Source organism: Xyrauchen texanus, chromosome 14, assembly GCF_025860055.1.
Source record: "Xyrauchen texanus isolate HMW12.3.18 chromosome 14, RBS_HiC_50CHRs, whole genome shotgun sequence".
NCBI classification, from domain to species: Eukaryota; Metazoa; Chordata; class Actinopteri; order Cypriniformes; family Catostomidae; genus Xyrauchen; species Xyrauchen texanus.
The window spans coordinates 18,649,061-18,665,135 of NC_068289.1; the positions used below are offsets into that span (position 1 = coordinate 18,649,061).

The window sequence follows — 16,075 nt, forward strand, 5'->3', positions numbered from 1 at the left end:
CATAAACTGAAATATTTTGTTTGAAATACTGGCCCAAAATATGTATGTTATTTTCAAAAATAATATGTACTCTAACCAAATATGTACTCTAACAAATATTCTACATTAATAAATTATCCTGAGAACAGTGATCATTTTATAGATATTCGCCTTTCTCAGATGTAAATCTCAGTGGTACTGAGTTCAGGGTTAACAAGCATGTTCTCATGGTTTTAACAGAATATATTTATTATTGTAGTTGGAGAGTCTCTCATATCTCAGCTTTTTATTTGTTGTTTTTAATGGAGTAGTTCACCCAAAATAAAAATGTTGTCATAATTTACTTTACCCTCATGTTGTGTCTTCCCTGGAACAGAAAAGGAGAAGTTTTGATGCAAGGATGTAACCAAATATCCAAGACTGGGGGTACCATAGGCCAGTTTTAAAAACAGATTATTTACATAGTGATCAACAACTAATCTGAATATTAGAGTGGACACGTTTTGCTGTATTTCAAGTCTTCTGATGAAATATTATTGCTGAACAAAATCAAAGACCAAAGAAAATATTTTCCACTCTCAAATGTAATTTGAACTCAAACCTGGCATGTAAATGCACGTTGTGCCAGGTTTGACATCAATAACACTAAACACCATTGGCTCTCATGTGTCTCATAACAAAATGTGTTTTATACAGTATGTGTTTTATAAGTTAGAATACATCGATGGTCTTTAATGCTTCCTTTTGCTTGACAGCCCCAGCATGCTTGCATTGTACCGTATGTAAAAGAACGTTCTTCAAAATACTGGTAACACTTTACATTAACATTCCTTAAAACCCCAAAATCTGCCCTTAATGCACTGCCCTGCTGCCAACATCACACTCCCTACCCATTTCACAAGCTAGAGGGAAACTCAAGCTGAGGTATCAGACTCTGGAGACTAGCTAGTCCTCCTAATGAACATGTTGGAGACTGAAGCTGCCATTTGTTTGCTTATTTTGGTCTTTGCTTGGTGGAAAGCGAGACCTGACTCAGCAAAACGCTGCCCTTGACATTAACCCGACCTCAATGCCCAGTTGGCATGCTTTGGCCAAAGAGTAATAGGAAGGCCAAAGGCACTTGGCTGTTGGCCCTGAGGAAGCACTGAGTCGATAAAAGCCCAGGATGGGCCTTGAGGTGGATGGGCTACAACAGCAGAAGACCACTTCGGGCACTTAATTAGGACCATAGTGTTCCTAATAAAGTACTAAGAGAGTGTAATTCTCAAGCCTAACCAAGAAAATTTTGTGATCTATGGTGTCAAAAGCAGCACTAAAATCTAAAAGCACTTGACGAGAGGTATAGGCACGGTCAGATGATAAGAGCAAGTCATTTGTAACTCTGATAAGTGCTGTCTCTGTATTATGATGGAGACAAAATCCTGATTGAAATTCTTCACAGATTCCATTTCTCTGTAATAATTAAAATAGTTGGGAGGACACTAACTTTTCAAGGATTTAAGACGTTTTAATAATTATTTTTAGCTCTTTCTGACCTATAACAGCGAAGGACTGAAGTTGCTTATTGGGAATACTGAGACACTCTGTCTCTGAGATGCAGTAGCAGACAATTGCATAATTCCATTTTTTTCTGATGGTCTCAATTTTATTAGCAAAGAAATTCATAAAGTCATTGCTACTGTGCTGCGAGGGAATGTCTTGTTCAGTCAAAGATTTAATCTTTGTCAATTTAGCCACAGTACTGAATAAATACTTTTGACTGTTGTGGTTATTTTCTATGAGTTTGCTAAAATATGCAGACCTGGCAGCTTTTAGCGCCTGTCTGTAGTTAGATACTATCCTTCCATGCACTGAAAAACATCTCTAATTTTGCACTCTTCCACTTGTAAACAATTTTCTGAGCTTCACTCTTAAGAATGTGATCATTGTACCATGGTGGGGGTTTTCGCTTTAACTTTCTTTAATTGAAGGTGGATGACTCTATCTAGAGTGATAGAAAAGACTGTATCCATAGTTTCAAGTTATTCAGAAATGTTGGCATACTGAGTATTTAAGACAGATCTAGGAGTTTATTAGTGAATATATCTTTAGTGGTCAAAAGAATAGTTCTACCTGATCGATAACTTGTAGATTGAGTGACCTTAGCTAAGCGCCACAGTTAAGAGACAAAGTAATGATCTGAGATGTCATCACTCTGTGGCAGAATTGTTATATTATCAACTTTAACTCCATAAGACAGAAATAAATCTTGTGTATAATTATGGCAATGAGTTGTTTCTTGTCAAATTTTGAGAATATCGATAATTGATAATCCCATTGTATAATTTTCATTATCTATGTGAATGTTGATGTCACCAATAATAAAAGCTCATGTTTATAACAAAAAATGGGGGGAGTAGACTTCCATCCATCTTCTATAGCTGCTTGTCCTATGCGGGTAGTGTTGGAGCCTATACCAGCTGTCTCAGGTTAGTTGCTTGACCTATGTAGTTTTGCAGGTAGTGCCAGAGCCTATCCCAGCTGTCTTGGGCCAAAGGCAGAGAAACTTTCTAGACAGTAGGCCAGTCCATCACAGGACTACAAACACACACAAACATACACATTCACACTCGCCTAAGGGAAATTTAGAGACTCCACCTGCATATTTTTGGACTCTGGGGAAAACTGGAGACCCTGGATAAAGCCCATGCTAACACAGAGATAACATGCAGGCCCTGGGTGAGCCTGGACTCAAACCGGGGAACTTCTTGCAGTGAGGCTATCCACCGCGCCACCGTTCTCATTAAATTACCGTAATCATTTATTTTACAATCAGTGTTTTGGATGAAAGAGATATAATGATTAGTAGCACAGCCTTTATAAGATGTTTATCTTCAGTTTAAAAAAATAATAATTTACAAGTTTAATAGAATATAATTTTTTTTTAAATTACATATAGGTTTTTGTTTGGTAGTTCAGGGAACAGATACAGTCACTATATGATATCTAGGTGATACAGTCTCTATGTGTTGTAGTTTATATTACCTGTGTGATGTCTCAAAAAGTGTTCCAAAATTATCTCTGTTTGTGTTACATGGAAGAAATTGAGGTATACAGGTTTGGAATAAAATGAGGGAGATTAAATGATGAAAGGATATACATTTTTGGAGCAAACTAATGCTTTATCATATCATATCATGTCCTGGACACTGGAACTCACATTGTATTGACTCTCCTCTCCCAAATACTCTTGTGTCTGTGCAGGTGTTGCAGATGTACTTGCCCTTCTGTGGTATCGCCATCTCAAATGCCCAACTGTTCGCTGCCTCCCGGAAGGAGTACGACAGGAGCAGGGTAAGAGCACACAGAATAGACGTACATCATTAAAACCCCAGTCTATCTCAAGAGTACCCCTCCCACTGATGACAGGACATAGCACAGTGTGTTATGGATGTCATGTGGGTGTTTATTACATTCTATGTGTGCATCTATGTATTGATCTTCTGCTTCTTACACAGAGAGCTGGATGGATTTGGATTAGGAAAAGATGTGTGTGTGGCTGGGGAAGCATAAATCTGGGTCGTGGCTTCTTTACAGCATCATCAACACATTTTACATATCGATCACACTAGAACATAATGAGAGAAAATAAGAACGAAAAGGAGACGTAAGGGTGCTTGCTCACTACAGGGACTTGCAGTAGCAGCGAACATGAGTAAAGTAAAGGGAAACGATGTTGGCGCCAAGCCATTAATATGACTACTTCTGTAGACCCCCCTACCATATATACAGACAGTGTGTAATATACTATATACACACATGCAGTTCTGCCACTTTATTGTGCATCTAACTGACTACTCTAAAATATATACTAAACAGCTACATCATCTGTTGTCTAAATAAATTAAAAAAGAAAGTGTAGAGAAGTTTGGATGAGGTAACTTTGTTTTTGCTTTAAGGAATATTACGGGTTCAACACAAGGAAAGATCAAGGTTTTTAAAACTTCTTTATTTGTAAAATTGCTTAAATTGTTGTTCCCCATCTGTCGCTCACTTTGACGATGTGTCAAAGAAGCGACACTAGGGGTCTCTCTTGAGCGCCGAATATACCTCTGATCTATGAAAAAAGACCAATGAGAAGTTGGCGAACAGAATTTGCATGTACTGCCCCAGACATATAGGTATAAAGGCAGGGGAAATGCATCTGTTTCATTCAAACATTTTCTTCGGAGCCGATGGACATGTATGCAGCGAGCTGCGAGTCACACACCTGTTCCTCTTACCTCTGGTCGAATCTGCTGTTGGATCTACGGCGCACATCAGCGACTTTCTCCTTCTCTGCAGTTTGCCCCAGGCACTTCGACAGCGCAAACTTCAAAGTGTTTATAAAAGAGTGATTTGCTCTAAAAGAGTATTTGCCTCTTAAAAGAGCAATTCACAGCGGCGTTGAACGTCCTTTTCAGGACGCGTCTTTGTAAAGATGCCTTTCCGCCCATGTGTAGTTCCTAGATGCGGTAGAGTGCTCTCCGCTTCAGATGGCCACAGGCGCTGTCTCGTGTGTCTGGGCTGCGATCACACCAAGGCAGCGTTTGTGGATGGTTCATGTTCTCATTGCAAGAACATGACCATGGCAACGTTGCGGTCGCGGCTTTCCTTCAACCGAAGGAACGCCACTCCAGCCGCCTCCCGCATCGCTCCTTCTTCCCACGGGATTGAGGAAGACACGGCTGGCGATGGAGGCGATCCGGGAATGGCAGCGGGCGCGGTACCAGGTACGTCCCCACGAACCCCCCCGCCCCCCGGCACGCTCGTTGACTTCCGTCTGGGCTCGAGGCAACACAGCCAGCCTGCCTGCCTATCCTCTTGAGCCCCCGAGCTGGATGACCTCGCCGCTACATCGGAGAGCGGTCCGGCATCTGATGCGGAGGACTCGTCTGGGCTTCCACCTTCGGGCCAGTATGTCTGACATACAGATGTCTGACGCCCAGATGTCTGACATACTTGCCCGGGCCGCCGCCAGCGTGGGGTTGGACTGAAACCCCTCTCTGCTCGTCACGAAGCCCCTCGCTCATCCGCTCTTAACACCCTCGACGGCGGAGCGGCCCATGGGTACACGGCGATTCCCCAGGTGGATAGGGCGGTTGCAATTCACCTATGCCCCGAGAACACCACCACCTGGCAGGGTCACCCTGTGCTCCCCTCCAAGGCCTGTAGGATGACGTCATCATTGACCACTAAAGCCTACAGCGTCAACGGACAGGCCACTTCTGCAAGTCCACCTGGCCAAGGCACTTAAAGATCTGCACGAGGGTGGTCCTGATCCCAACGTGCTGCAGGAACTGCGCTCAGCGACTGACCTCGACCTCAGGGCCACGAAGGCCACAGTGCAGACACTCGGGCAGGCGATGGCCACACTTGTGGTTCAGGAACGTCATCCATGGCTGAACTTGGTCGAGATGCGCGAGACAGACAAGACACGCTTCCTCGACACCCCTGTCTTCCAGTTCGGCCTCTTTGGCGACATCGTCGAGGACTTCGCCTAGCAGTTCTCCATGGTGAAAAAGCAGACGGAGGCCATTTCACACATCCTGCCCCGCTGCAACCCAGCCGCCACAGGCCAAGTGGCTAGAAAACATGCTCCGTCTCAACCCGGGCCCAGCTCTCAGCCCCAGCGCCGAGCACCCTGCAAGAAGTCTCACGGACCCCCTCAAGGACCCGGAAGGCTCTCCTGAGACAAGACGTTCGCTCCGGAGCTGGTAAGCAGACAACTCCGTCCCCTGGTGGGGGGCCAGGAGGAGAATCTTTATTTAAATTCATTTCATTTGCCGCATACCTCCGGGGCTGCAGTAACCACATAATCAATAAAAGAGCGATTTCCTTTGTCTCTGGGTCACCTGGCCTGCAAATGAAATTAATTCAAATACTTCATGAATACTACAAAATGAATTCACGGCACTCTGTCACCAGACCTTGACTGTCCCCTGGACGCGGACCCCCCACCACCAGCCAAGCCACGACTGTCCCCCGGCCGGCCGGTTCTGACGAGTCTAGAGGATGCCGACGCTGGACCTCCTCCTCAGTCACTTACCCGCCCCCTGCTGGGTGTGCGGAGCAAGGAAAGTGCTTTGAGTCTTTTCTCAGCACCAGAGCCTCGGGATGCACCTTTGCCTCCCGACGCCATACTAGCTGCTCCTCCCCGCTGCAAAGCCCTACTGGGTACATCATAAATATTCGTCCCTTTAATGCCCCTAGCACGAAGCTTGGATGCGTGGCTTTCACTTCCCAACCCGTCTCGCTGGCTGGCCAGGACCATCCGACTCGGTTACGCAATTTAGTTTGCCAGGCCCCTGCCCCCCTTTGCGGGCGTCTGCTTTTCCGCAGTACACGGCGAACATGCCAAGTCCCTGCGCACGGAAATCACGACCCTTTTGCTCAAAGACGCGATAGAGCCTGTCCCTCCAACCGAGATGAAGAAGGGTCTCTACAGCCCTTACTTTATCGTATCCAAGAAAGGCTGCCCTTGCCCCGGCACAGAGGCAGCCCTTGCCCCGCTCCGAGAAGCCGGCATTCGCATACTCAACTACCTCGATGACTGGCTCATCCTGGTCCACTCCCGAGAGTTACTATACGCCAACAGGGACCAGATACTCAGGCACCTCAGCCGTTTAGGGCTTCAGGTCAGCTGGGAAAAGAGCAAGCTTGCTCTTCAGAGTTCAGAGCATCTCTTTTCTCGGCATGGAATTAGACTCAGTCTCAATGTCAGTCAGTGCTGAAATGCCTCGCCACTTTCAGGCCAGGCACAACGGTCCCTTTAAAACTTTTCCAGAAGCTCCTAAGGCATATGGCATCCTCTGCGGCAGTCCCACTGCTGGGGTTGATGCATATATTCTTCTTCTTCTTAACCTTTATTTAACTAGGAAAATCACATTGAGGTTAAAACCTCTTTTACAAGTGGGACCTAGTCAAGACAGGGTCAGATAGCAGGATTAAACAGATAACAAGCAACAAGGAACCAAACGCAACATCATCATTAGACAACAGCAAACACAGAAAAAACAAGTCACCACGACACGATGTTATACAACACCGAAACACAGCATAACAACACAAACATATAGGTATTTCATAATACCCTACATGGTAATATGAGACCGCTTCAGCACTGGATACAGACTCGAGTCTGTACAGACCTCTGCTTTCTGCGGGCAGGAGTCCCCTTGCAGCAGGTGTCCCGAGGCGTCCTGGTCATGACCGACGCCTCCAGATTGGGTTGGGGCGCCTTGTGCAATGGGCACGCAGTTGCAGGCCATTGGAAAGGGGCCCCGCTGCGCTGGCACATCAACTGCCTAGAGTTGCTGACTGTTTTCTTTGACCTGCGGAAGTTTCTCCGGCTAGTTCAGGGCAAACACGTCTTGATCAAATCATAAATCGCCAAGGTGGCGTACGCTCCCGACTCAAGTTGCTGTGTGCCACTCACATCCCCAGCAGCCTCAATGTGGTAGCAGACACGCTGTCACGACAACGCTTGCCCAGTGGAGAGTGGTTGGGAACGGTTCGGCAAGGCTCAGGTAGACATGTTTGACTCCTGAGAGACCCCCCACTGCCTGCTCTGGTATGCCCGAACAGAGACTCCCCTCGGGGCAGACGCACTGGCACAAAGCTGGCCCACGGGGCTGCTCAAGTAAGCATTTCCCCTAGTGAGCCTTCTTGCACATGTGCTATGCAAGGTCAGGGAGGACGAGGAATAAGTCACTCTAGTGGCTCCCTATTGGCCCACCCGGGCTTGGTTCTCAGACCCAGACCTCTGGAACCTCCAGGTCTGGCCCCTGGACGGGACGCGGAAGATCTAGCTGATCTACCACCTGCTGTCCTAGACATGAACAACCAAGCCAGAGCCCCTTCTACCAGGCAACTTTACACCCTAAAGTGGCACTTGTTTGTGAATTTGTGTTCTTCTTTGGGCGAAGACCCATAAAGGTGCGCAGGCAGGTCAGTGCTCTCATTTCTGCATGAGAGGCTGGAGGGGAGGCTGTCCCCATCCACCTTAAAGGTGTATGTAGCTGCTATCGCAGCCCACCATGATGGCAAGTCTTTGGGTAAGTATGACTTGATTATCAGGTTCCTAAGAAGCGCCGGAGGTTAAATCCCTCCCGACCAAGCCTGTTCCCCTCCCGGGATCTCTCAGTGGTCCTCTCGGGCCTTCAGAGACCCCACTTCGAGCTGCTAGAATCAATTGGACTCAGGGCCCTCTCCTTAAAAACAGCCCTGCTGATCGCACTCGCCTCCATCAAGAGGGTCAGGGACCATTAAGCGTTCTCTGTCACCGACACTTGCCTGGAGTTCAGTCCGGCAGACACACATGTGATCCTAAGACCGCGGCCGGGCTACGTGCCCAAGCCCCTTCGTTGCTGTGTCCGGTATGTGCTATGCGTACCTACTTGGACCGCACGCAGAGCTTTAGACGCTCTGAGCAGCTCTTTGTCTGCTTCGGTGGACAGTGGAAAGGGAACGCTGTCTCCAAACAGAGGCTCTCCCATTGCTTGGGGGATGCCGAGCACACTCAACAAGGAGTGTTGCGTCCTCATGGGCACTGGCTAGAGGCATTTCCCTGGTAGACATATGCAGGGCAGCGGGTTGGGCAACACCTAATACCTTTGCGAGATTCTACAATCTCAGGGTAGAGTCAGTCTCGTTCCGTGTTTTCTCAGGTCCGAGCCGGTAGAACTCGGTAACACGCTGACGGATTGACCGGGTGAATCGCTTGCACCTAGCGCCTTTTCCTTTGGCTGAGGTAATACTGTGCGCTTTTTCTCGCAGGAGAGCCCACTCACTTGGCTCCCTGGATGACTCCTCCCTAGCCCTGTGGGTCCGCAATTCGGCGGAGGAATTCGCTGACCCAATCCACTGCGGGTACTCAAATCTACCCTGTACTAGAATAGGTGCTCCACAGGTTAGGGATCCTACATGGACGTTCCGCCTGTGTGTATTTTCCATGGTACGGTCTCCTTACGAGTGGACCCGCGTCTATCTTGGGCAGTTCCTGCTGTCCCCCGGTCGCCGTGTCTGTAGCAACTCCTCCTCCGAAGAGGCGGGATCTACCACCGTGCCACTTCCCACATGTGAACTAAAAGCCCATGTGGTGTATTTCGCCACTTTTACCTCCCCCTCTCTGGGCGGTTATGGTCTCCGCAGGGACTTTTCATAGATCGGAGGTATATTCGGCACTCAAGAGAGACCCAATAGTGTCGCTTCTTCGACACAACGTCTCGTTCCCTCCATCAGGGAACGGAGGTTACATAACCTAGACATTTTTATGGTCGTCATGGCAATGAAGTTGTAAAATTTAAATTAGCTTTTCACAGAAAAGGTAAGTGATTTTATCACATTAAAATCATGTTATCACACATACTGTTTATGTCTTGTGGCTATACTTTTGAGACAGTGAGTATTTTAAAGCTCAAACATTGGCCGCATTTACTTTCATTGTATGTGCCTCACTTTAACCAAGATTTTTGCTTTTTTCTTAAGAAAAGATGGCACAAGTTTAAATACATTTTTGTGGTAAACTAAATTATGCCACATATGCTGTTGATTGATTTTGTTTACCACAAAAATTTATGAAAAATCAGATAATTTTAAAGTAATACATGAATATAATTCAAATAATTCTTAAGGTGAGCTGGACTACTGGCTCAACTGTCTTGCGCAACTTCCCCTGTAGTCATCATTTTGGAAGAAAGTGCTGCATTGTGTAATTCGAGGTTATTTGTTCATCCTCATGATGTTATTTTTTCCTTTAACACAGGAGAAATTTTCTTCATGCATTTATTTTCCATACAACAGTTCATAGTATCTGTCATGCTCCAAAATATATAAATAAACACAATAAAATAAACATTAAAGTAGTAATTTCTACTTGTTATTTGCTTCAAATCTTCTCAGCTGAAGCTCTGAAATCACATTTGTTTTCAGTTTCAAAAATGGCACATAGACACGACTTAATACACCATTAGTACTTGCTTTTTTTTTTTAAATGAATGAGACATGCCAAATCAAATATGTAGAATGGGGAATAAGAACAGAGAGCGGCAGCCTACAGTAGGTGAAGGATTTCAGGTTAAATTTCGGCTTGTTCTTTACATACAGTGGTCATATAGTATATTATATTTGGTCAGTTTTGGAGCTTCATAAACATGGTTAAATAAAAAAAATAATAATATTTGGTTTTGGAACAACATGGGAGTAAGTAAATAAAGAATTTTGTATTTTAAGGTGAACATTTCTTTTTCTGAGAAAACAGTTTCTGTCATTTTGATAATTTCCACCAGATATAGGCCACGTACACACTAATACGTTTTAGTTTTAAAATGCGTTGATTTTGTTACATTTACGTCTCTCATCAACTCTAGAACAGCGTTTTTCTCTGTTGAATACTGGGCATTTTAAAAATACTCTCCATAACTACTTAACTTTGGAAAACAATGATGTCAGGCAGGGCTGTCTTTAGGTTAGTGCAACCGGGCTCTGCGCCTCAGGTGGCCCAGTGACAGGCCCTACAATTGGACAGCGATCGCTTCAGAGTGGGCCCTACATTCTAATTCGAACATTGCCCTGCCCAGGCTTGGGTTGGCCCTGATGTCAGGGAACAGAAAACAGAGTTTTCAAACTTCAGCGGATTTGTGTGGAAGAGGATTAATTTGTGTGGACGAGAGGTGTAAACGTAGCGAAATCAAACGAAAACGAATGTTTTCTTCTGGGCCGTGGCCTAGAATGCCATATTCCTCCACCATAAACAGAGCCTTTCAAAAACACTCTACATAACCAAAAGAAAATACATGGTGTGGACGTGGCCTTAGCCACTGCATTACACCACCCCCATCCCTTCAAGCACATGCCCTGTCTCCAAAACCCCGCCCTCCAAAGACATGTCAACAAAACCAAATACCTCAATGATTTTTTTGTGTTTAAGTTCATAAGCTCATAAGTGTAAGCATCTAGTGCTGTTACTGTGTGTTACAGAGTCAGATCTGATTTTTCAGGAGACCTATTGCAGTGACGAGGGTCGGACATGTGAACGAAGAGCTCTCTGCACTTTGCTAGTTTTTAATTATTTTTATTTAATAAACCAGTGAGATTCGATACACCCTGCTACATAACTGTTCTAAGAAGTCAACATATCAAAGAATACAAAATCCTCAGGCTGTGGAGATATTAAAAGACACTTATTCACTCTCAAACTTGTGAGCTTGCATGTAATGCTAATGAAAGTCATAGCGGACCTGGATGATCTAGCTGTAATACTTCAATCGATTATGGCGATGGAGGCAAAATTCTCTGAATTGGTTACAAGAATCGGGGCCGTCGAGAAATGGATCGATTATCTGGAGTCATCGGAGAGGGAATAAGCTGCTAATCCGCTAACGACCAAAGTAGATTTGCAGCACATTTGGGAAAAGTTGTAAGACTTTGAGAATCATAATCGATGAAACAATGTCCGAATTGTTGGAATTCCTGAGCATGAAGAAGGTCGAGATATGGTGATATTCCTAGACAAGCACTTCCCGAGTCTGCTCGACATAACAGGCCTTAAGTTGGAAATCGAGAGAGCTCACAGAGTCCCAGCTCGCAGATCTGCTGAAGGAGACAGGCCCCGATCAATTCTGGCCAAATTTCTGAGATCGTCCATTAAAGATCTCGTGTTAAGTGAGGCGATGAGCAAAGGAAAGACTTCTTGGAAAAACCATAGCATTCTCTTGTTTCCAGACTTTGCAAATTCGACAAGAGAGAAATGTGATCGATTTAAGGAATCCAAGAAACACTTACATCAACAGAAGATCGGATTTCCACTGATGTTTCTGACCAAATTGAGAATCGATACTAAGGATGGCCGCAAGATATTTACATGCAAGCATTGTCTTTCATAGACACAATTGGGTGAGTAAGCCATTTGGTGTTCTCATATGGCCCCCAAGTGAACTTGTCTCGCTGAGCATACACTCGACTGTCTGAGGAAGCTGGGCGCCTTTTTTGTTTCTTTTTGTGCTGGTTCTGCCTAGCTTCTGGAGTTTGTTTTGTGTAGTAACACTCCTTCAAGAAACTCTTGCATTGACAGAAGATCACTTTTGCACTGATGTTTTTGGCCAAATTGAGAATAGATACTAAGGATGGCCACAAAATATTTACATGCCCACAGCAAGCAATGTCTTTCATAAAATCAATAAACTGAGGAAGTCATGGTGTGTTTCTCAAGTGGCCACCAAGTGAACTTGTCTCGCTGAGCATACACTTGACTGTCTGAGGAAGCTGGGCACCTTTTTTGTTTCTTTTTGTGCTGGTTCCGCCTAGTGTCTGGAGTTTGTTTTATGGAATAAAACTCCTTTGGGAAAGTTGTGGATGATTCTGCACGCTCTTTGTGTTTATTCTGCCTATTGGCTGGAGTTTGTTTTATAGATTATTTTCTGTTATGTAATTCTGTCTCAAACTTTTTTAAAGAAAGCACTGGACTTTAGCAATCCGAAGGCAAAGTTCTTAGGGGTCGGATCATACAGTATGACTAATTCATCAAAAAATACAAAGCATGAGACCTCTTGGAGTTGGAAGGGAATATTAAAAGTGTGGAGGCAGAGCTGAAGCGCTGATTGTCATCTGATGGCCTCAGTGAATTGACACAATTTAAATACAGATTTAATACTATTTTTTCGCAGAAGTTGGAGTTTTGGTTATTCAGGGAAAACTATTTTTTTCTACCATTCCCTCAAGTAGTGACATTTTTACCATAGCCATTTATATTAATAATTGTTTTCAAGATTTCTATCTTGATCTCTATAGTTCCACATCTTCATCTACTGATGAGCATATTCGAAAGTCTGTGGAACCATTAGAATTTCCTAAGCTGACAACTGAGCAAAAGAATTGTCTTGATTCTGAGATAACCTTGAAGGAGCTGGGTGAGGTAATTAAGGTCTTGCCTACAGGAAGTTTTTAGATCTTATGCTGAAGTTTTTATATCTTATGCAACAGATCTGGCTCCACATTTGTTAGAAGTTTATACAGAATCTTTAATGAATGGAAAGCTCCCACTTTGGATCAGTCTGCTTGGATCAGTCTGATTCTTAAAAAAGAAAAAGTTATTGTCCAATTTCCCTGATCCAGCTAGACATTAAAATATTGTCAACTTTTTTGGCTAACCGATTTAGGAAGGTTATGACATCTCTTATACATATAGATCAGGTGGGGTTTATTTGAGTCCTCAGCTCTTCTGATAACATAAGACGTTTCATAAATATCATGTGGTCAGTGGCGAATGATCAGACTCCAGTCGCTGCCATCTCACTTGACACTGAAAAGGCATTTGATATGGTAGAATGGGACTATCTTTTTTAGATTTTGGAAATATAAGGGTTCGGGATGACCTTTATTGGATGGATTAAGTTACTTTCTAGAAACCTGTTAGCGGCGATACAAACAAATGGGTTAATTTCAGATTATTTTACTGTGGATGAGGGCCCCTGGCAGGGGTTACCGTATTTCCCTATTATTGTTCTGTCTTGTGAACAATAAAAATAAATCTTGTGATATTTTATTATTTGTCTCCAACCCTACTAGATCTATGCTTTGCCTCCACATAATTATTAATTCCTTTTCTAAGTTCTCAGGATACAGAGTTAATTAGTCTAAATCCGAAGCTCTGGCTCTCACATTATACTGCTAGTAATGGCTTTCAAGCCAGGCACCTTCCAGTGGCCCAAACAAGGCATTAAGTATTTGGGCATTTTATTCCCTTCAAATTTGTCTGATTTAGTTAGAGTTAATTTTGATCCCTTATTAAAAAGTTTTTCAATCAATGTGGGCTAATGGGTACATTTATCTATAATTGAGAAGGTTATTGTTATTAAAATGAATTGTATTCCAAAATTCAACTACCTGTTACAATCTCTCCCTATAGATGTCAACCTCTCTTACTTTAAGCAGTGTGATAGCATAGTGAAGTCCTTCATTTGGAATGTAAGCGTCCTAGATTACATTTTAATAAGTTACATAGACCGATTGACAAAAGTGGGCTAGGCCAACCCAAGATTTCATTTCATTATTATGCTTACAGTCTCAGATATTCGGCTCGTTCATCTCTTCCACCTGAGAGAGCCCCTCCCTGGTTTTATATTGAACAGGAAGTTCTTGCCCCTATTTTGCCATTGCAAATCCTTTCTATCAAACTAACCAAAGAAGTTAAGTTACACCTTGTTATCTTGCATTTGCACTCGGTATGGACACAAGTGTCCAGAGTGTTTAATTCAGACATTTATTTTAATGTTGCCTGCTGGTCAGAGTGGATTGTGAAGGGGGTTACTACACTCGGTGACCTATATGAGATTGGAGTGTTGAGATCATTTGAAAATTTGGTTCAGCATTTTGGGATTCCCAGATCTCAATTATATAGGTATTTACATCTGCATTTGGCCACCTGCTCTGTATTGTTTTTGGGAGTAGCACACAACCCCGTAAAGTGGCAGATACTCTGGGAGAGGTGATTACTGCTTTTGGAAAAGGTCAAGAGGAATCAGTGTATTACTCCCAGTTAGTTCAGAATCTGGGGGATGGAGCTCTTAACTTCTATCAAGAGATTATTGGAGAAAGATTTAAACTTGGTTTTGGAGGAGGTTGGGTGGGTTAGGATTCTAAAAAAATGTCTGTATATAGAGATGGAAGGGTTCGCCTTATGCAATTCAAAATTGTATATAGATTCTATTGGACCCCTCTAGATTGTATGGGCTTGGCCTTTAAGACACACAAACCTGCTGGTGATGCCAATCGGTGGATGGAGGCACAACCCATGTTTTTGGGGGGTGCGTTAAGATCCAAGGGTTTTAGTTGAGGGTTCAGAATTTGTATGTGACGTCTTGGGCACTCAGGTTTAATTTTTCCCCATACTCTGTTTGCTGGGAGATGGGGCAGTCAGCAGTGTGGGGAATAATCATGTGGAGGATTTGGTCCTAACCAGTGTTATTAGGTGATTTTGAGGGGTCGGATGGAGCACCCACAATTCAGGTGTGGTGCTCGGAGATGGGGAGAGTGGTGGCCTTAGAAGAATGGTCTTATACACTGATCGTTATATATATAGATCAGTGGTCTTATATAAGATTAGGGAATTTGGATTTGTTTGTTGGGAAATGGCGTGGATACTTGGCATTCTTGGAGGGTTCTTAGGTGGAACAGTGGAGAGAGAGAGGTAATTTTCAATATGTGTGATTTTTATTATATGTTTTTTTTTATTCTTCTTTATTAGTTATATGTTTTTGTTTTCTTTTGTATGTGTTCATGTATGACCACAGGGGTGTTTGTTGAGGTTCGGGGTGGGGTTGGTGAGGGGTGGTAGTGGGTGTTAAAAGATGATTTTGTGTATTTATGTTTTGTTTTTCTGTGTTTTAATACAAATGTTGATGTGAGCGATCGGCCAATGCATTGCCAGCCCGCAGTCAAGTTGAACTAGGGTGGCCAGATATCCTGTTACACTAGACATCCTCTAGTGTCCTGACCTATTCTGACAAAATCAGGTTTTGTCCCATATTTCCCCTCCCCTAAATTCTCTCTATCGCTTATGCATCTGTCTCAGTCACGTGAGTATTCTAATCAAAGGTAGCCAAGGATACGGCTTGAAAAACCAAAACAATCACACAGTGTTATTTGAAGTACATGACTGGATTAAACTCTACAATCACAATCCCTTATCAATAGACGTCCAGTTAGTGAACTGATTGAAGAGTCAGTTCGAAAGTGCACACAGATGATGGAAAAATGTCAAGGAAGCATGCATGTACATTTAATGAGGATCTTCAAAAAGAGTAAAACATTTTTTAAAAAGGAGTCATAGATAGAGCCTAGTAAAGTAACACAAAAACAGAAAAATCATCTTACGTATGTTCCAACCTTAAATCTTTACCTAAATAATTATCATCATTTTATATGTTGGCATACCACATGTACAGTATTTTATATATGTTCTGATCTGGTTAAATTTGCTTTGATGTTTTTTTTTTTGTTTGTTTGTTTTTTTGGCCAAAATAACAAACATCATTTTTCCTAGAAAATGAACTTTTACAGATAAAATCAATGTTTACAT

General features: G+C 43.4%; 1 protein-coding gene across 1 annotated transcript in view; it reads left to right on the top strand.

Annotated features, from left to right (window-relative positions):
• pde11a (phosphodiesterase 11a) overlaps positions 1–16,075 on the top strand; it is a 170,281-nt gene that overhangs the window by 78,383 nt on the left and 75,823 nt on the right. The window contains exon 3 of the mRNA XM_052142651.1: positions 3,223–3,312. Within this exon, the coding sequence (XP_051998611.1) occupies positions 3,223–3,312 (90 nt within the window). The remainder of the gene's footprint in view (positions 1–3,222; positions 3,313–16,075) is intronic.